The sequence below is a fragment of the Ambystoma mexicanum genome, chromosome 4p, assembly GCF_040938575.1.
Source record: "Ambystoma mexicanum isolate Mex_15411 chromosome 4p, UKY_AmexF1_1, whole genome shotgun sequence".
Classification (NCBI taxonomy): domain Eukaryota; kingdom Metazoa; phylum Chordata; class Amphibia; order Caudata; family Ambystomatidae; genus Ambystoma; species Ambystoma mexicanum.
The window spans coordinates 1,099,634,556-1,099,656,883 of record NC_090927.1 but is presented as its reverse complement, the minus strand read 5'-3'; the positions used below and the strand labels follow the sequence as shown (position 1 = coordinate 1,099,656,883).

The 22,328-nt window shown below is 48.7% G+C and overlaps 1 protein-coding gene across 2 annotated transcripts in view; it reads left to right on the top strand.

Annotated features, from left to right (window-relative positions):
* Positions 1–22,328, top strand: part of ENPP3 (ectonucleotide pyrophosphatase/phosphodiesterase 3) — a 759,459-nt gene that overhangs the window by 242,875 nt on the left and 494,256 nt on the right. For both annotated transcript variants that reach the window (XM_069606685.1, XM_069606686.1), the window contains exon 3: positions 894–1,016. In XM_069606685.1, coding sequence (XP_069462786.1) covers positions 894–1,016 — 123 coding nt within the window. The remainder of the gene's footprint in view (positions 1–893; positions 1,017–22,328) is intronic.

The following is a 22,328-nucleotide window of genomic DNA, read 5'->3' as shown; positions in this document are numbered from 1 at the left end:
AGCAGAGCTCCACTACTTTTTTTTTCATTACGCTTTACGGCTCCTAAACTTTTTTTAAAATGTGTTTTATTGTGTTTGGTTACATAGAAAACCTTTACAATGATTTGATTAGTAATACACCGAAGAAAGATTACATGAATTCATTCATAAAATTCCATATTCGCAAATTTAAAATAGCCAAACAAATCTCTGTATCCACAGGGCTCTTTGACAGTGGACAATCACAAGTTAGCATTTCGTAACAAAAACGGAATATTTCTCTTTCTATGCATACGTAAACGAATAACTAGATAATAAAACATTCATATATACCACTCCAGTGCTTCATATTATCTTACCAAACTAAATACACTATACCTCACATAAACAAAACAATAAAAGTTCATCAATCACTACTAAAATTCTAGTTAATTTAATCACGAGATTAATGCTATTACCCCACATGCAATTAGTCCATAAGGCATTCCTAGATAAAACAGATCCTGCAAGCTTTTATTTTAAAAAGAAACCATTCAGAATGGTTTCGTTTTAAAGTAAAAGTGTAGGAAGCAGTTGAAAATGGCACTGCACTGTACGCTCCCTTGAACACCAGGCGCCTGAGCTTGGGGGTTTGTATTGTGCGTGGCCATGGGGTTTGTGCTGAGGGGCAGGCCAGCAGGGAACATAGTTCCACTACTTCTTTTCATGCACTTTGACCACTGGGAAGGCCCCTTGCCCGAGGGCTGCCTCTGCTCTCCCTCATTTCCTACTATCTGAATCATTTCAGTTCGAAACGGCACCTACAGTAAAAGGGATTGACTTGTGCGCATGTCCTCCACCTGTGTGACAGCCTGGTGTTGGGCTTGAGAGGAAACCTATGAGTTATACTAATATACCAATGCCTTTGTTTTCAGTCAGCTGCAGAAACAGATGTTCTGATCCAAGTACCGGAGGCCAGGGAGACTGCCAGTGCGACAGTCAGTGCACAGTGAATGGGAACTGCTGCTGGGATTTTGAGGACATCTGTCGAAAGCCAAGTACGTACCAATGCAAGACTTTGTTTTTATCAGCAAAGTACTATTTTATTCTAGGGTGTGTTTCATAAAAGATTTCTTCATGTGAATATTTTGTTTCTGTAAATTCTGGGCCTCGTTGAGCGTTTTCCAATGGGGTTTTGCCATTATAAAATGCTTCTGTGAGTTAGGCCCGAAGTAAAATCACTAAAGAAATGCTTTGAAAATGTATAACGTCCAAGAATATGAACTTTGGAGGTGTTCAAGGCAGGGTCAGACTGGGCCATAAAATTGTCTCCGGCACCCAATGAAAAAGTGGGCCACAGTTGCAAATGGCAATTACTTCCTTTTGTAACACTATTGAATAGTAAACAGGGGGGAGTTTTTTGATAAATTTTGAGGCAAACTGTGCATTTTAAAGAATATTTATTCAGCAACACTGGTCAAAATGACTAGCCTAGAGTGAATTAACAAATCTACTGGTCCAAATTGGCCAAAAAGGTGGGCCACTTTGACCCAAAAAACTGCCCCACACCAGCATTTTGTGTTTTTGGTTCGGTCATGGGCCTATTGCCCTATAGGCCAGTTTGAGCCTGGTTCAAGGGGTGTCGGGACCAGTGTGCAATCAAGAATCGCTATTGGCCAACTTTGCCCTCACAGCCTCGTGAATCTATGAACAATGTGAGTCCTACCTTCCTCCCTCTGTACAATGTGCCAAGCAACAGAGATACTTGTGAAAGGGGCCCCTAGGTGTCCCTCGTGCTATGGAAACAAGGCAATAACCATACACGAAAAGATGCGCCAGACACGAGGTTCAAATTCCCAATGCTAGGGTTTATTGCAAGCAAAAATAGTATCAATTGGCCAATTCTGATCTCACGCCCCGCGACGTGAGTTTCCTAGACCTCGAGGGATGCAAGAGAGCGAATTACGTACATCAGTTACATATATACAAAATGCATATCATACAATCAGCAATGTCATGCTTAACACCCCTCTTTATTAAGTTCCTTTGAACTCGGGATGACGATGGACATATCCGACGAGTATGACGATTATGACACTTTCGATGTCTATTCTAGTAAGAATGTGCAATTAGAAAGTGCGGAGGCATCTTTTAGTTGTTGAACAGAACACGGTGGTTCTGTTCTTGGAAGCAAGCTGCACACGGGGGAAGAGTCACATTCCAAGCTTTGCTATCTATGAGGTACTATTCGTGTCCTGGGAGCCGACACGTTCTAAAGGGTTTTGCGAAGGGGGGCCCTAGATAGAGCATAATTCAAGCCTTTAGCTGTTTTATTCTAACATATTCTACCATCGTACGAGACTGGCTGGCAGCTGTGAAGTGATTAAATGCCCTGCAGCTCTCTCCCAAGGCTACAGAGAGGGAGCGTGGGCATTCCTCTCTGGGCTACTCATGAGGAGTTTCAACAAACTCTTCAGTCCCGCGACCTTGTCCTTTCATATTCAGACAACAATGTTAACAGTTGAGCAGAGTAAGCAGAATTCACATGAAATGCAAGCTGCAAAGCAGTTTTAGACACAAAGCAATGAGCAATGGTTATCAAGCAAAATGGCGATTCTTGCTACATTTAAAATGGCCGCTTGTTGGTCAAGCATAGCAGTTTATATTTCTATAATTCGGTGCATAAGACGGTTGGCCCATGGCCATCAAGTTACATCTGTCATTCAAATGAAGGGTATTCATTTTTCCAGATTGACCCTTGCCCCACCAACACCCAGTCTGCTCCTCCACAGGGAGAGCGGTCCTCTGGACAGCAATCTGTGGTACTTCAATGTATAGTAAGTACCTCTTCTTAAGGTTGCAGGCCTCATTCAAGCTGCACACTGTGTAGGATAGACGGCAGGAGGCTTGCAACTTACACACGCTAAGTGCTTGGCTCTACCCCTTTTTCTCTGAACTGTGAGTGTCCATATCCGGCGGTGTGCAGCAGGACAGTAGGAAGGGGACAACCTGATGCTTGAGGAGACGGTGTGGGGTGCGGTGGACTGAGTGCTCAGAACACTACATCATCTCTCTTTTGGAAAATGTTAATACCGTTCAAAGTCATTAGAAGGGGTTGGAACTTGGGGGGCGCTGTTGCGCTGGATCAAGATGGCCGCATAGTGTGAGTGCTCCATGCTGGGAACATCCTTATCTTCTATAACTCCTTTATGGCGCTGCAAATCTACTCAACATTCCACTGAACACTGCATGAAAGCTGTCTGCGGGTGCTGGCTGATTTCTGTCCTTGGATGCCCTACAGCTGCGCAGATATTGCAGAGCACGGTCCTCTGTCAGAGCACCTCGGGACTGGCAGTGCTGCGGCTCCACACTGCACACTCTGACCACCAATCTACGACAGGGTGCTACAGGCCGGCTGGAGGAGGGGCGCCTACTACTCTCCGCGCCCGCAACCTCTACCTTTGTTCGGCTGGCGACTATGGTCGGGGCAGCCTCCTAACATAACTGAGGCCCCCTATGCTGCTGGATCGCGGACCAGACTCCCGGCGTCCCCGCCGCTGCTCTCCCTCAACATCACCGGAGGCCCGCCACCGCAGCCGCCTGACGCCGTTCCAGGCTGGGACGGTGCCTGGGCCCCTCCCGAGCACTGGATCCAGGACTTTCTGCAACTGGGAGCACCGCGGGCAGGCCCTGAACAGTGGTGTGGGCCTCCCGCGGGGTTGCTCCTCTCAGCTGCCATCGGCAGGAGGCACCAAGGTAAGAGCTGCATCAGATACGCCACGGGTTCGAGCTGGAGGATAACCGTGGCGCGGACCGGCTTCCTTCCGGCTGTCACAAAGGCGGCACACTCTGCTCCGCATTCCCTGGGGTGTCGCCTTGAGTAGGCCGCTCCCCACTGGCGGCTCAATCCACCGACTACTTACCCTCGGCTCTATGAGGGACTGCCTGATGGCCCGCGATGCAACTGAATCCGGGCACTACGAACCCCGCGAGAGAATCACTGCCCCCCTATATATGATCTGAGGATCTACAATCTACAGTCATAGAAGATCCCATGCAACTACCGGGAGCACCCCAGAGCCACGTATCAAGCCATAACTACGCACTTGGTTCCTTCTCCCCTATATACTGTACCAGAGGTGAACCACTTGGTCTACATCTACACGCTCTCCACAACAGACCCAATTACCAGTACAATGGTGTATGCATACTAACATACTAGGCAGCGAAGGCCCCTTCTGTCTGTACTTCTGTACTCATACGGTATGATCATTGGTCTACACACAATCTGCTGAACGCCTCAGCTAAGGGCCAACGACATTCCATGTGCATATACGGTATATGATACAGATGTGGGAGGGTACAATCCACTCCATAATACTGGACACACAATGGAACATCAACGTACATACTTGGGACCCTGTTAGCGCATTTTGATATGTGGTACTCACGACCCAGTGCTCTCTCCCCCCTCCAGCATAGGCCCACCCTCCTGGGCCTCTAGCCCGTATATCTACAATTAGCCCTTAACAGACTCTCATCTGGAACTCTATTAGAGCACCCCTGGTGATAACACGCCTGCCTAGTATGCCTGGGAAGAATACTGAGAAACAAAGCTCCATCAATATGTTTGCCAAACCCTCCCAGAAGGCAACGGAGTCGGGGCCAGAACCTGAGGCAGCTTCATCATCTGCTCCAGACAACCCAGACTCGGCTAAAATGTTCGAGTACATGCGGGAGGGGTTCACCGCACTCCACTCCAAACTAGATGACATGAGTGGGACGATCTGCTCTATCAAGGCCCACATTGAGAGGACTGACGGCCGCGTCACTGAGGTCGAGAATAGACTAAGCGCCACGGAGGACGATGTCACCTCCCTTAGAGCCGACGTAAACACACTCTCTGCTAGAGTTCACGAGATCAGTAAGAAAAATGATGACCTCGAATCTTGTTCCAGGCGCAATAACATCTGTATAATTGGGGTCCCTGAGGACATCATCGAAGGCTCTATGGAATAATATGTAGAGCAGACCCTCCTCTCCCTGTCGGACTCCCCCAAACTCTCCTCTCAGTTTGCTATTGAGAGGGCCCATTGCGCCCTCTCTGCTAGACCTTAGAGGGGAGTCTCCCCGTCCACTTATCACAAGGGTGCTGAATTACTGAGACAGAGACACTCTACTGCGGGCTGCCAGAGCCAAAGGCAAACTGCTCCTGGGATCTTCGAGGATTCATCTCTACCCAGATTTTTCCGCCGCAGTCCAACAGGAATGCAAACCCTTCCAAGCGGTGAAGAAACGGCTACGTGATCTGGGTGTAAAGTACTCCATGCTTTACCCAGCCAAGCTCAGGGAGGAACATGCAAACCGGACTTTCTTCTTCACTATCCCTGAAGAAGCCACCAGGTTTATAGAGGAACATTTCCATGGCTGACCTTGGCATTTTGAATACCTCAATGTGTATTTCCTTCTATGCGCTCTTGGCCCTCGCCCCTTCTCATATGTCACATTGACCTGGCCACTGTCTAACTTCACTCCTTTACAGTTGCCCAGTCACACAGTCACCTGATTCCTGTGATCATTTCAAATCTCTGCAATGAAGTATTGTTTCAGTGCTTATATGCCACACGATCTAGCCACAACCCCAGCACGAGCGCACCCAGGCTCGACCAGTGCTAAGGCCCCCCAGGCGAAGTCGCCCTGGCTATGTTTATGTGTTGGTTTAGTATTCGGATGGGGACCAATCCTTTGGGGGAGGAATGTGAGTGGGGGAATGGGGGTGGGGAGTTATATTTATAAAATTGCTTGGCGAACACCGGGGAACTACAGCTTGCATGTCGCGCTCACGGCGACCGTGGACTCATTGCTGCACGCACACGACTTGGGATGGAAGGGGGTATGTGTTGGCCCAGCTCCTTCTGCTGGTAACAGTCATGTGGGGGATGATGGCTGATAATGTGACTTGCATGTGTTGGAATCTTAAGTGATGGGTAACCCTGCCAAAATGCGGAAACTGCAGCTTTAAGCTGAAAGACACCACATTAACGTGCTCTTCCTACAGGAGACGCACAGCCTCACGCCTGCATGTGAGAAATTTGCCAGGGCATGGGGCTCTCAACGGTACTATACCACTTACTCTTCCCAGAACCGGGGGGGTTATGATTATCATTCACAAGAATCTCCAATTTAAGCAAAAGGCAGTCCATATTGACCACGTAGGGCGCTATGTACTACTGTTTGTCACCTTGCCGGGCAAGGAGGTAGTATTTTTAAATGTTATGGCCCAAACGTGGATGATCCTTATTTCTATGAACACCTATCTACACTCCTATCCGGATTCCCTCTTGTCCCGCTAATATAGGGGGGAGACCTCAATACTATTCTCGACGTCCAATACGACAGATCTGGCTCCAAGCACAGCCAACTAATCAAAGCACCCAAGACCATCTTGAATATACAGGCCCACTTTGAACTGGTCGACTCATGGTGTATACTTCACCCTGACTCCCGTACATTTACCTTTTATTCATCGGTACATGACTCCCATTCCTGCATCGATAAGTGGCTCCTTACTGATACTCTACTAGCAACCATCACTCACACCTCCATCCTTGCCAGGACATTCTTTGATCACTCACCAATCACAATGACCCTTCAGTAGGCCGCGGACGCCCCCGTGACCCGTACATGGAGATTCAAGCCATATTCCTTATTAGATGTCGCATACAAAGCCGAATTAGGGACGGATATCGACAATTTCTTCGCTCTAAACACTGGCTCTATGTCGTCACAGACTACCCTGTGGGAGGCGTTCAAAGCATACATTAGGGGAATGGCAATCTCCAGAGAGGCGGTGGTGCTCAGAACTATTAGGAGAGACATAGCAAAAAGTGAAGATAGGTTTGCCGTCTTAGAAGCACAATACACGGCTACACAATTACCTGACACGCTGGCTGACATAAGTAGCGAACTGGGCACATTTCGTGCACATGCTGAGAGGGAGCGTAAATTCCTTGATAAACCACAGGCAGCTCATAGATACGGTGAAGGCAAGCGCCCTGGTCGTGCCCTTGCCAGACCGGTCCAGCTTGAAAGAGGAACGTTACATATCCCAACGATAGAAAGGAAAGATGGCACCCTAGCCCTGGCCTCTCGCGAGGTCAATGACGAATTCCGTTCTTTCTATGAGGAACTGTACGCCAACGCTGACACAGCCACAGACGACAAAATCGGTAAATTCCTGGACAGTCTTCCATTCTCACTTCTCTCTGCAGAAACCAGGGAGGCCCTTGACGCCTCGATCACTGCTGATGAACTATCAAATGCCATAGACTCACTGGCCTCAGGGAGGGCGCTGGGATCCGATGGCTTCCCTATTGAGTTTTATAAAAACTACAAATCACGCCTGGTTCCCCCGTTACTTGCCCTTTGGAACGAAGCATGTCTCTTGGGTACCCTACCACCCTCCCTCCGTGAAGCAATAATAACGGTGCTACCTAAACCTGGCAAACCCACTATGCAGTGCGGCTCCTACCTACCCCTTTCACTTATCAACTGCGATGCTAAGATTTATGCCAAGGTCCTGGCCCTTAGACTAGCCCCTTGCATGCACTACATTGTAAACCCGGACCAATCGGGGTTAATCCCGGGCCATTCTACCTCACATAACTTGCGTCGGGTATTTAATATATTAAGCCGAACAACCCTGGCGTCCTGGCAGTCGCAGCAAAACTAGACATGAAAAAGGCATTCGACTCAGTCTCGTGGCGGCGTCTGTGGCAGGTGCTTGAGAGGTGCAACTTCGGCTCCCAATTTAGAACTTGGGTTAAATTATTACACTCATCCCCAGTGGCGAGGGTCTGCACTAACAATCTTTGCTCTACGCAATTTCAGATAGAGAGAGGCATGAGACAGGGATGCCCCTTCTCGCCACTGAAATTTGCTCTGGTCATGGAGCCACTGGCTGATAACATACGTCAGCGACACTCGCACCGGGGTTTGTGCCTTTCTGGCACCGCTGAGATAATCTCGCTATATGCTGATGACACCCTACTTTTCATTCGACAACCGGAAACCAACCTATCCCCAATACTAGAAGACGTTATCCGCTTTGGCAAATTATCGGGTCTCCGAGTGAACTGTAATAAATCTATCCTTTTTCCACTGACCGAAGCCACCGCCCCCCCTTAGACCTTCAGGGCTTTGCCTGGGCCCAATCTGACTTCACATACCTAGGGGTAGTAATCACAATTGACCCTGTCTCTCTATATGAAAACAACTATGGTACTTATCTAGCCAAGTTAGCTCGGAAGTGCGCCGGGTGGGTGAACCTCCCAATAACCCTAGCAGGCAGGATTGCCGTTCTCAAAATGGTGGTATTACCCCAACTACTCTACAGATTCTTAAATGTCCCAATCTGGCCTGGCCAAGACTTCTTTAAAATACTTGCCCGAACCACTAACTCTTTTCTCTGGCACTCGGGTGCGGTCCGCCTGAAGCTCACAACTTTAACGACCCCAATGATCAAGGGGGGCTTTGGAGCCCCCAATTTCAAAGGGTACTGGATAGCCGCCCAAGTCCATTATGCATCGTTCTGCTTTGTCCCCTCAGATCCTACCCCACATGTTAAATTAGAACGCCTAGCTATGGATGAGTGTGATATCCGTGCTCTGGTGCTGCCCAACAGCACGGTTTGGTTTGAACCACTGGATCCGGTGGGAGCAACTGTTCAGGCCTTAACCAGGCTATGGAAACAAACGGGCAATATGCACCCCTTTCATGGGGATTTCCCCCTCTGGAACTTCTTCCCTAACTCCCCCCAGGTGGAATCCAAGATGGTGGACCGCTGGGAAGCGGCAGGTTTTTTAACTATCCGAGATGTATTCGAACAAGGCGCCTTTACAGAATGGAGTGAGCTCCCTAGACAACTGCGAGGCAGACAGGCTTGTTGGTTACAGTATGCCGGCCTGCGGCGAATGTTGAAAACTAGGCTCCCTGACGTCCCCATCATTGCACAAGATGATCCAATCCTATCGGAAATCATTGGCACTGCGTCCATGAGGGGTTAGGTTTCCAGATCATACACCACATTCCAAACACAAGCATCCCCCCCATTCACTAATCTTAGAGAGTCCTGGGCCAGGGATTTGGACGTTGATCTGACCGACCAACGCTGGGATTACATGTGTGCCCGCTCACGTATATTCTCATTCAACTCCTGTTTCAAATGAATTCAATGTAAACTGTTACATAGATTCCACTACACACCGACAAGGCTACACCGTATGCCACATGAACACTCGCAAATGCCAACTACATGCATATGATGTGGTTGTGCCCTCAAATAGCCCAGTTCTGGGCCTCAGTGTGCACGGCTCTATCAGACATGGTGGAATGCACCATTTCCCCGTCCCCGCTAACCTTCTTCTTCTACGAACTACCACCACTAAGCCGGGGCCTCAAGAAGTTGGCAAGTATGGGGCTCCTCCTGGCAACCAGTTGTATTCTCCTGGTATGGCTTCAACCCAGACCCCCCACACATGAACAGTGGCTCTGCGCTCTCACGTGGGCATCAGACACCAAAGAGTGCTGGATTCTGACACAACCAAGCAGATCCAGACCGAAAGACATTTGGGGGCCCTTCCAACAATATGTTTCTTCCACGTCTGAAGAGCCTGGGAAAGACACGGACACACCGCCTTTTCCCCCTCCTGCTGCTAGCTAGTGGCAATACGTGCGGACCACAGGTTTATCCAGATGCTTGCCTCCCTTGTGAGTCTCAAGGTGACAGGGTCTTGCTGATGGATTTGCGATATGCGATATGTTGAATATGCTACAAATGCTTTAGTGCTCTGAAATGTTAAGTTTGTTCTCTGTTGTGATGCCAAGCTAACTGTTAAATAAAGTTTTTAAATAAATAAAAGAAGGGGGCTGGAACTTTTCATTGTTTTGTTTCGTGTGCGGGTCATGTGTGCTGATCAGTTTAGACTTCATTCCCTTTATTAGTCTCGTCTTCGTCTGTAGCTTAGGTTTTGTGTTGTGTGCCTATGTTCTCTTGTGTGTTCTGTGGTGTTATTGAATTTTGGGCAAATGTGTGCCTGGGTGGCCCTTTAATGCAGATGTTCCACTTTGAATTCATCTGGTGGGCCTGATTGGCCTTTCATGTCAATCACAGGAAGGGTTTCAATGGTGAGTAAGTGGTTTGTGACCTGTCCAATTGTCCTTCCTTGGGACCTTGTTGGGTATCAAGGTCACAGCTGGTGTGGTTGTCTGTGCCGATCTTGCAGAGGGCGACTTTGGAGACAATCCACACCGTTCCCCCTTCAACCACAATGGTATTCGCCAATACTTGCTGAACCAAAAAGGGATCATTGAACTTCGAGAGTTTTGCTGTATTTACATTGTACCCTTACATTCACTCAGTCACCCTTTTAAATGGAATGGGAAGCAGCAGCATGGCTGGCATTTAAGTCATCATTTTACTTGCGTTGGATGTCCATCACCCTGAAATTTGATAACTTAGGAAGCAGTCATGGGAGAAGGGCATGATTCAGGCACCCAGGCTGAGATAAGTCTGGTGTTAGCTGGACGACCTTGCATCAGGAACAAGCTCGCTGTCTCTAGAGCTCTGGATCTCTCTAGGATGGACTACTGCAACAGCCTCTTTCTAAACCTGCCTGCTATCACTCTTCGCCCTCCGCAACTCATCCAGAACAGGACTGCAAGACTTGTCCTTGGCCTCATGCCCTGGGATCGTATCTCTCCACCCTGAAATCTCTTCATTGGCTTCCAGTGGCTGCAAGGATTAAGTTATTAAGTTCAAGACCCTCTGCATTGTCCACAAGGCCTTCAACTCTCCCTTCGGAAATACCTTTCTTCTCGAGCTCTTCGCTCCTCTACCTCCAACTCCCTCAGGGTCAGTCGCTTTTCCAAGCAACAAGTTGGTGGTAGATCTATTTCTTCGGCTGCAGCCTACCTCTGGAACAGCCTCCCTGCCTCTCTGAAACCTCGGGAGAACCATCTTCAGTTTCGGAAGCACCTCAAGACCTTCCTTTTTCCTTCTGCCTTCTCTCTTCCTCTCCCCTGCTGATCTCTTCTATTCCTGCACTGGGCACCTGGCTACCCGCTGAATTCAGGCCCCAATCTCTGCCCACCCAGCGGCATACCCGCACTGCCTCCTGGCAACTGTCTGCACTTGGGCCTGTATCTGCAACCCTACAGTCCCCTTACCCGCACTTATTTGGCATCCGTTGTTTGTGCTTAATTCTTGCACTGCCTCCTGCTGTTCGCACTTCCTAATGCTGTTTTGTTCTTGTGTTCAGCACTTCCCACTCCTCCCCTTCCATTTGCACTTCCCCCTTCCCTCTCCACTGCACTTGCACGTTGTCAATGTCACTGGGCCTAGTAAGAGCGTTGTTTTGTTGTCCCTTGCCTCGTCGCGCCCTGATACACTTGTGTATGGGCGCGATATAAATAAAATATCATATCATATCAAATCAATGGGGTCACACCTGTGGTGGAGTTGGGTGCCACTCCACATGTACGCTATGGCCCTATCCTGACCATCACTGCTTGAATGCTGGCCCCCTGCAGTGTCTCCTTCAGGAACCTATTCACCTGTTCTACTTGGCTTACCACTCGCATGATGAATAAAAATAGGGTATAACAGATGCCACCGTTGGAAAACAGCAACGTCATCTCCCTCAAGGTGAAATGGACCCTCTTATCCACGACTAACCATGTGGAGTACCATTCTCAGTACAAAATGTCATGGAGGAATCAAATGATGGCAGGAGTGGGGATATCAGGGAGAAACTGTCCCTCAATGAATTTGGAAGTGAAATTGGTCAGGACCACTGCGTATAGTGAAATAAAGTTGGGGAGCAAGTTTCTCAACTACCACAATTAATCCTCCTGCAACAGTTAATTTTTAACCTTACAGAATCAATGTAATGGAACTGGCAAGTTCCTTTCAGGAAGCCACCCTTGAACCATGAATTTTGACAGGGCTACTGGAGTTAATTTGATTTTGCTAGGTGGCCTTATTTAGTGTACAGATTCCAAATGGGCCTCCTGGATGATAGCCACAACACATCCACATGTTTCATGACGTATTGAGTTGGTACAAGGAACGCGCAGCCTCGAAACACAGTAAGCCTGTTGTAATGACTCCAGGGTAGCTCCAGGCAGACCACATTGAGGAGGCTGCTGGTCATGTGATCAGTCCGTGCCACTCAGTCCCTTGCCCACCATCTGTTTTTGCCCCTTCCAGCCAGCTACTTAAGGGCTCCCGTCCAGCAACAGACAGACAGCATTGATGACGCTGCTGTTCACGTGACCAGGCCCTGCCACTCAGTTGCTTCACCCACTACCTGCAACACATCCACATGTTTCATGACGTATTGAGTTGGTACAAGGAACGCGCAGCCTCGAAACACAGTAAGCCTGTTGTAATGACTCCAGGCCAGGCCCCAGCAGACAGCATTGCGCAAGCTGCTGGTCACGTGACCAGTCACTTCCACTCAGTTGCTCCTCCCACCACCTGTTTTTGTGCCTTCCAGCCAGCTACTTAAGGGCTCCCGTCCAGCAACAGACAGACAGCATTGATGACGCTGCTGTTCACGTGACCAGGCCCTGCCACTCAGTTGCTTCACCCACTACCTGTTTCCCCACCTTTCAGCTAGCTACTTAAGGACTCAAGGCCAACTCCAGGCAGACAGCATTGAGGAACAGGGACCCAATTTGAGGGTCGCCAGGGGTCGCAGCCGCGATTCCTGCATTCTCCACCACTACCCCTGTTGTCTCGTCTGCGACCCCCTAGATTGAAAACAAACAAACAAAACATGTTCTTTTTTTTTTTTTTAAACAGAAGCCCATGGGCTGCGGATCTAACATGTCTCAATTTACCCTAAAACAGATGTAGGTTGCCTATTCAGTCCTTTACCTTCTGTGCACTTTTATGAACCCTACTCGTCCATTTACAATTGAGAACTGCTTAACTACAAGGCCCACAATGCAAACACAAGGCAAGACTCCAAGTGAGATATTTAGAGCAAGCAAGTTGTTAAAAGCGCCGGCACCACTCTGTCTCGAATGTTAAGGGTTGCTTAGCACCTCTTTCATCCTACATTCATGATCACGGGTGCTAGCACAGTGGGTGGCCATTTCTGCACGTGGTCACCTGTGCTCTTCTGCTGAATGTTTCAAAGTTAAAATAAGAAGCAAAACCTGCCTCTGTTTTTTCTCGTGCTGCTGCTGTGCAACCCCCTGGCAATGACTGCTTGGAAGACAGAGGCTAGGCCCGGCTGATCGCCAGGCGAGGGAGCTGCCCTTGTTGCTCAGTGCCTGGCTTTGCAATTTTCATGTGATTTTCTTTTTTGTGGGGGTGGGGGAACAAAAGGAAAAGTGAGCGTCTTGATTTCTGGTAAAGAAATGCGGTGGACAGGGCAGTTTACTAGCCATTTGGTGCCCAGTGCAAAACACTAGAATGTACCCCCCTCCCCTTCCAAGTAAATGTTTTTTTCTGTCACCTGCTGTTAGGGAAGGCCTTGCCTGAATGCAGTTTTAAACTGTACATACTGGCACACTGCTGTGTGGCCAGCCTACCGGGGTCTGAGGGCCCACTGACCACTGGCCCTGTGTTCATGGTGTTCTGCTTGTACCACCTCACTTGTATTTCGCAAAGGGCAATACTAGACTAACCCTATGCATTATTTTCTGATGGAAGGTTATCATTCCAAGATGGACAGTCTGGTACACTCTTATTGCACTCTTTCAAAAAACCTCTATGAGAGTGGGAAAGGGGACCAATAGCACCATTGAGGATTCCTGTATGCTTTGCATTAAATCACTGAGCATTTAAGGACTATAACAGTGATCAGAAATCTCTGCATTTGATAAACAAGTCTGTGATTAAAGGATTGTATCTGTGAATCTCTAAATTCATAACAGATGCATGGCTTGGTGCTCACATCACTGTTCTCAACATTCACCCCAACATTAAAATGTTTGTAACAAAAAAACGTACATACTCATTTGGATAGCTTAAGTTTATGGATGCGAGTATGAAATGGCTGCAACATCATACAGTCAAATAGGGTCACACATTTGCTTTTTGTTGCTGAAGAATTTGAAATGAGGAAGGGCGGGGTCTCAGTGTGAGAATGCCCCACCCCCAATAAAGAAACGACTTTTGGGAATTATAGCTATAGACAGGACAGGATTCCGTAGAAGAGAGTCCTAATAAACAATGCACAGAAAGGCTACACAGAAAGGATTGTACCTATTACAAACTTTAGCCTTATCAGTAATAAGCTGATGAAGCTTGTGAAACAAAACCGGCTTCTAATGCATGATAAAAGGTGCACAGTTTCTCAGCCACTACCTCCTCACTATTACGCAAGCCTCTGGGTTATTTCTGCAACACTTAGCCTGCCCATGCTTTATCTAACAGAGCTGGCATTATCATCTCTTATTAGTGCTGGCCTGCAGCTAGTGAAAATCATGGTGTGGCAGTGTAGAAAGGGTGTTTGGCCTATGGATGTACAATTTGAGACAACTTCTTTGATTGCTTTATGCATTGAAGTGTGGGCACAGTATGACATGCTCATCAGAGCCACACACACAAAACGTTCCAGTATGCTATTGTATGGACATTGAACATATAAAAAAAAACAGACAAATGTACTGTTTCATACGGGAGCACCACATAGACACCATTAACTAACAGGGTGGTGGCTTGTGCAGCGCACAAAACCTTGCTGCACGCATAGCAGCACTGCAATGATCTGCCATGGACTACTGTCTGCATGGTGGCACACAATGAACCCGACTTTCCTAATCAAGGTGCCCAGTGACATTGAGTTGCCATCTGGTGTGCGTGCTATGCAGTGGCTGGCTTGTTTCGAAAAGTGAAAGTCCTCTGATGCTGAGCAGATGCATTAAGTCCATGTCCCAAAGCAGCACCTAGTATACTTAAGCAAGAAATTGACAGGTACCCTTCCCAGGGACGTGCCATATGTAACAACAAAGCAATATATAAAAACAACTTGTGCTGTGTCAAATAAAAAGACATGAAAATAAAGAAAATAGTTTTAAACTTTTTCTGTGCAGCATTTTAATTCTCTTTGAAGAATGCATAGGTTTGATCAGCTAACTGATCAGCTAACTGATACTTGTGCTGGTCTGCTGAATAAAAAAGCCCCATGTTCAGTTCTTAACACTGAAATGTTCAGCAAAAACTGTGTAAAAACAAGGGCCATCACTTATAAATTGCACCATTTGAAAGGTTCTCAATAAAAAGAATGAGGGGTACAGGGCGTGTTACTACAGAGCATCTCCCACACTGTGTTTGGAATATGCATTCCTTTTTTTGCATATGCCGAACGCATTCCAGTCATCCACAAGTCGGCAGAGAGCAGCCCGCCGAACATCTCAGAGGAGCACCCACCAGCACAGCAGGCTGCTTAATCTTTTGTGCGGCCAGATCAGCGTCAGCTTTTTGGGTGGGCCCCTTACCGCCCCCCACAACCCTCCTCAGCTGTTTAGCTCTGCTCCCCGGGCCAAGAAACAGGGCTGGCTGTGGATGAGGAAAAGGTGAGGTGGACAGTTTGCACAATAAGCATACTTCTCATTTTTCACAAGACAAAAGAGATTGCAAGAACCGAGGAGGAACACCAGGAAGCACAACTTAATGGGCCATTTGAAGTGTTGTGGTTTCGAGAAAGAAATGGTGTCATTGCTAATGCGAGCGAGCGCCTGGTTATGGATGTTTACATGCTAGCACAAGTTTACTTTAGACCTGTTTTGTGCAGACAGTGTGAAAATGAAAGAGGGAAGGCGAGGCTGTCTGTGCTTCAAATGGTCTGCTTTTCTCTTATCTGTAAAATGCAGCTAAGGGAACCAGTGCCGGTAATCCCTTACCACCCTACTACGAGATCCCTTTGCGGGTCCTCCCTTAACGGCTGTTTTTTCCAGGCGTTAAGGACGGGATCCGCAAAGGGACTCTGGAGCTAATAACGGTACCACAATTTGCGGTACCGTTATTAGCTCCTTCCCCATTCCCATTGAACCCTATGGGGGCTCAAATGGGAATGGGGAAGGGCCCTGGTGAATGGGGAATTACCAGTCCCGCCAACCTTGGAATGGACCGTTAATTGCTCCATTCACCAGGGCGGAGTCGGAACGAGTTTGGAGGCAGCCATGGCGCTAATAGCGCCATGGCTACCTCCAACCTCGTAATGAGGCCCACAGACTTTAGATACTTAGTAATGGATAATGTGTATGAAGGAAATGGCGGCCGTGACATCTGCATGGATGTAGACCCAGCGCCATTATCCCATACCATAGGCAGGTAGGTAGATGGTAATGCCAGATACGACCCGCAGGTTTGCACAGTGCCTGATAACATGACATATACAGCACAACATTCTGTGGCCAAAAAGATGTAGGATTTTTCAGGTTTCAAAAATAATACTTCTCATAACAATGACATCTAAGTAAAATACAAAACATACATTGGTGGCACCAGTGGAGCATTCTAAAAAACACAACCCATCAAACAGCACAACATAGAAAGATGTTAAGATGGATAATTCTGAATGACAAGTTAACACCAAATTCAATTACATAACTTCACAGAAGGTGATCACACAGAGCTGTTAGGCAACGTTTGCCACTGCTCTGTAGCAGCAGCATGGGAAATACATATTCATTCCTGCAGTGCAAGATGAATAACTGAACAACATGCAGGCTGATACCCTCCTTAGTCATATATGCAGATGATATGATATGGCATTTATAACGCACCTATACACAAGTTTTTCAAGGCGCGAAGTGGCAGACCATGCAGTGTGATGGTCTGCAACTTGCCTGGCAGTTATGTAGCTGTCAGGTCACTGGATTGGTCTGAGCCCATCACTCAATGTAATCACCCGCCCACCGCACAGACAGACTAATGTGTTGCATGCTTTGTCCTGGGCCGGTCTCAAGCAGCCTGCCTTAGAGTCACATAAATTACCTGCTCCTGTAAAAAGCAGTAGTCTCTGTCAGCCAAATCTGTAGGCGGTAGGACTGCTTAAAAAGCAGTAGCCTACTGCCTAAATCAGTAGTGTTGGCAAGTATGATGCAGCAATGACCAGGGTGCAGGCTATCTAACCAATCCTGGCACCGTCCTAAGCAAATTGGCTTCAACTGAAGTAGCCATTGCCTCTGCTAAAATGTAATGCCATGGTATCGAAGGGTTGTATGCAAGCACTGTGCAAATACATTCTCTTCATTGCCCTCTCACGTCCATCTGCATAAAGGTTCACAGGCTGTGGGGGCGGTGAGTGTAGGTCCCGCCATTACTTGGCCCGGGCTTTCATTTTCTTTTCCTTGTTGCTCTTTTCTAAAGAGAAAGAAGAAAGTTAAGCTGTTCTCGCATGCCCTTCCTTTTGCACTGCGACTGAGGTGGTTGAAAAGAACCCCACCCTCACTACGCAGTGGCGTCGCTAGGGGTGGGCCTGGGGGGGCCAGTGCCCCCCTCTGAAATCCTGTGCTCCTCCTTGTGCCCAGGGTCGGACTGGGACAAGAAATAGGCCCGGTCACTCAAAAAAAGTGGCCCACCCCTCGCCTCATAAAAGTAGCCCACCCCTCGCCTCACGACCCTTGACCTCGGATGACATCAGCGGAAGTGATGTCATTTGACCCCACACCAAAGTGACATCTCGGGAAGCGATGAAACACGACCTTTCACCCATTGACAAACCAGGAAGTGGCATCAAATAGCATTGTTCCTCAGTACACTAAATTACTTTGAATCCAAGCAAACGTCCAAGGCCAAATGATATGTTATTGTATAGCCCTTACGCTTAAGCTCTTTTTTTATAGAACAAATATGCATACAATATCACCCAACCGGTTTTGGTGCTCATTTATCGACCTAAGAAGGATAAAAGGCTTTTTGAAAAAATAAAAAAATACAAATTTGATGAAAAAACATTTTTTTTTCAATTTTCTTTTCTTCCAAACTGGCCCAGGCATGGCCAGAAACCGGCCCCCACTCCCCAGGGACGATTTCGGCCCGGCCATGGGCCGAAAGGCCGAGGGGCCAATCCGACCCTGCTTGTGCCCAGCCTACATAAGGCGACCAGTGACCATGTTCTCTGTGCGTGGTGTTATTTGTGACACTCACTGAGAGAAATGTCTGCATATCACACGGCAATACTCCTTTTGTCTCAAAGTGAGCAGTGATCGAGCAGCTTTCAGCCCCTCCCATCAGAATGTAGCCACGAAACTGCTAATGATGGGCCATTAGCCACTGAATGGTTTTGTGCCTGCATTCAGATTGGAGGGGAACTGCAGCGGGTGTGGGCATTTGGTGTGCACAAAAGCCTCTCTGCAGGAGTGCCTGTGACATCACACATTAACTTTCATAGACACCCCCCCCACTTTTGTCTGTGCCCCCCCCCTACTTGTGTCTTTGGCCCCCTCCTAAATTTGATTCCTGGCGACGCCACTGCGCACCAGCCCCCTTTCTCTATTCACCTACATTTAAATGCAGTTATTTTTGCACGCTGAATTAGAGCCATAGCGCTCATGGCACTATTGAAGCACCTGTGTGCACAGGCTGACAAGATGTCCTCTGCCACTGGATGCCGGATGGGTGCTCCCAGCAGTCGGCTGAGTGCCCCCTGCATTGGTCTGCTTGGCCTGCGTGACCATACGCCAGGACACAACATTGGCAACGAGGGACTTGGACCCTGCAGTGCTTCGGCAGCCAGGCAGTATCTGCGCTCCCCGATCGTGGCAAGGAAAGGTGCTCTGTGCCCAGAGCAAAAGGAGGGAAGCGGCCTCTGCCGCGCTGGTGAGGGAGAGTGCAAGGGTGGCGCTGCCACCAAGTATACACATCTCCCGCGAAGTGAGGAAGATGCTGAAGGTGGCCCGGCGGCCAGCCTGCTGTGTTCGGTGTGCCGGTAGGCTCTCTGGAGATCCCGGGCCAAATGGGGGTACATAAGAAGGGCTCCAGGTCGGAGCTGTGTGAGATGGTGGTGTGTGTGCAGCAGAAGCAGTGTGAACCTGCGGCTCACAGCCGAGGTACCAGCATTCCCGGGCCACCATACAAATTAAAATAAATGGTCTTTTGACGATCCTGGGTCCATCGACGGTGAATTTGAAAATTCTCCATGATCGGAGCTCGTGGGAGAAGGGGATGAAGCTGTGTGGCTGCCTGCTTTTTCTTGGCTCTGACCTTATTTGCGTGATCAGATGGACTTCTAAAGAAGGGCCCGTGCCAATGCAGTTCTTTTCAAATGTGCTGTCCTAGGGGAGACCATATGATTCCTAAGATAGGGGTTCTTTTCAAGCACCACATTTTGGCTGCAGGATAATTATATCACCCTACAATGGTGCTGTGGAATAGGCTGGCAACAGCTGTAATTTCGTTAGGGCTTTACCTGGAGTGCAGCCAGTTTTACTGCTTTAGTAGCCCAATGCAGTAGCATGGTAGCCATTGGAGTACTAAGTCCTCCTTCTCTCCTCATTTCCAGTGTTATGGCGATGACACACAGCTTTCCTTTAAACTCCCTTCTACTACCTCTTCCTCCTCTCTGATCCCTGACTGTCTGTCCGCCATTAAGGCATGGCGTGCAGCTAAGGATATCTGTCTTAATTCCAGTAAGACGGAGATCCTTCTCATTGGGACACCTGTGCCCTCTTTTCCTCCTACCCTCTGGCCACCCTTTTTGGTCCCACTACCCACACCATCCTGTGAGGCCAAAAACCTTGGGGTCATCTTCGACTCCGCTCTCTCCTTCATCCCTCACACATGGATCTTACTAAGAAGTCCCACTTCCAGCTCCACCGCCTCAGAGGCATACTTCCTTTCCTCACCTTCCCCCAGAAGCTCAATGTCTTCAGACCTCTGTTCCTCTCCTGACTGGACAACTGCAACAGTCTCTTTCTCAATCTCCCTCTTTCCTGTTTACGCCCCCTCCAACTAATCCAGAATAGGGCTGTATCAACCCAGGGACTGTATCTCTCCAGCCCTAAAATCTCTCCACTGGCTCCCAGTGGCTGCAAGTATCAAATACAAGACCCTCTGCATCATCCACAAGGCCTTTCTGAGGCCTGGGACCACACGATCTCCAACTCTCCCACCCTAAATACTTCCCTGCTAGAGTCCTACCCTCCTCTAACTCCAACTCTTTGACTGTCAAACGCTTCTCCAAGCAGAGAGTGGGGGGCAGGTCTCTCTTCTCGGCTGGCGCCTCTGTTTGGAACAACCTCCTGCCCCTCCCAGACTTGAGCCGGACCTCCTTAAGTTCCAGAAACTGCTCAAAACTCTGTTGTTCTCTACTTATTTCCCTCTTTCCCATCCCTGTTAATCACCCCACTACTGCTGTGACCGGTGGCCTGATCCTCATGAATGTCACAGGATTAGACCCTCCTTTCCAGTCGATACCAGCACCCTGCCCCCCTCCCCCACTGCACTGCACTTGCGGGCCCCTGCATGCACTAGCACTTAGCCTGAGGTTCTCCTCCTGGGCCCCCTTAGTATTTCCCTCCCGGGCCCTCCACCAGCACTTGTCCACTCCTCTGCCCACCCCTCCCCTCTCCCTATCTCCTGCACTTTCCCTCACTGCACTTGCACCTAGTAGGATAATGACTGTATTGTACTGTTTTGCCACTGTTATTAATTCCCCTGTTCCCTTCCCATTTAGCCTTGTGGCGCCTTGAAACACAATCTGTGTTCCTTGTACTTGGCTCTGATTACTTCTTTTGGTTGCTGGACGTCCTTCCTGCAAAAGTTCTTTCTCCTCTTCCTGACCCTGCTTGCGAGCTGAACTGGAGGTTCCATGCTGGCACTGTTTCTGGGCAATTCCTTTATTGCCTCTCTGTGTTACCGTCCTGGGTCTAGCACTTTGAGGTAGGGAGACCCCACCACCCAGAAGAGTGGTGGGTAACCACTACTCTGTTGATGCTCCTTCCTGGGGTGTCCGGGGTCACCTCCACTATTGCTGGTCAGTGGCCCTGTTTTGCCCTCTGTACCACCCAGATCTGCCTCTGTCTTCCAGGCACCTTTCCTATTCTCCAGGCTGGTTGGTCACCCTTGTGATAGGGTGGAGTCTTCTTCTTTTTGGTAGTCTGAGACTTTACTGGTTCGATGTGCAAGCTCCTGGGTTCTGCATTCTGTATCTTGCCCTGTATGCTTATTGTTTTTTTTCGCCAATACCGAGTCAAGTCCTCATCATCTGGCACTTGAATAATTATCCCTGATTCATTATTGGGTCCTGGGTTATTCATCGGATTCCGCATTAGGCGTCCCCTGGACCCTGATGTGGCAGGTTCCTTCAGGCACCCTCCAGCACGGTTCGCCATTGTAAACCATTTGCCTGAATCATACTCTGCTGCTTTCCTTCTCCGGTCATCTTGGACATGAACCTGACACTGGAGCCCATTCGCTGGTGTCCCATCGGGTTGGTTGCTTCCTTTGAGGAGGGATTTTCAGAACCATCCATTTGGGAATATTCTGAGATGCCAACCTGGTTGGTAAGCAAGTTTATAAACAGTCGATCTAGCCAAACTTTCACAAGGTAATGTAGGCAGAGCAGTATGGCAGACTTCAGGAGATCGGGGGCTAGTGTGTAAGTACCATTAACAACACACAGAGAGTGCCAAGTAATGAAGCCACACATACGAAAGTCATGCAGATGACACGCAACTATCTTTCAGGCTACCCTCAGTCGCCTCCTCCTCCTCGCTCACATCCGACTGTCTGTCTGCCATTCATTGATGGTGCGCTGCAAACAACCTCTGCCTCAACGCCAGAAAGACTGGGATCGTTTGCATCAGGACCCCTGCTCCCACTTTCCCACTTTCACTTTGGCCAGCCTCCCTTGGCCCTGCGCCCGCATCCACCTGCGAGGCAAGAAACATTGGGGTCATTTTGAACTCCACTCTCTCCTTCTCCTCTCACATTTTGGACATCTCTAAAAAGTCTATCAGCAACACCTCCTCAGAAGTACTCTACCGTTCCTCACTTTCCCCCAGCAGCTCACTGTCTCCAAGATTCCTAGTTCTCTCTTGGCTGGACTATTGCAACAGCCTCTTCCTCAACCTCCCTTCTTCTACCCTGCGCCCCCTCGCAACTCATCCAGAACAGAACCACAAGACTTATCCTTGGCCTCAAGCCCAGGGACCGCATCTCTCTGGTGCTGAAATCCCTTCACTGGCTCCCCGTGGCTGCAAGGATTAAGGTCAAGACCCTCTGCATTGTTTACAAGGCTTTCTGGGGCCTGGGACATACCTACCTGCAACACTGCCTTCCTAAATACTGTCCCTCACAAGCCCTCTACTCATCTACCTCCAACCTTCTGCGAGTGAGCCGGTTCTCC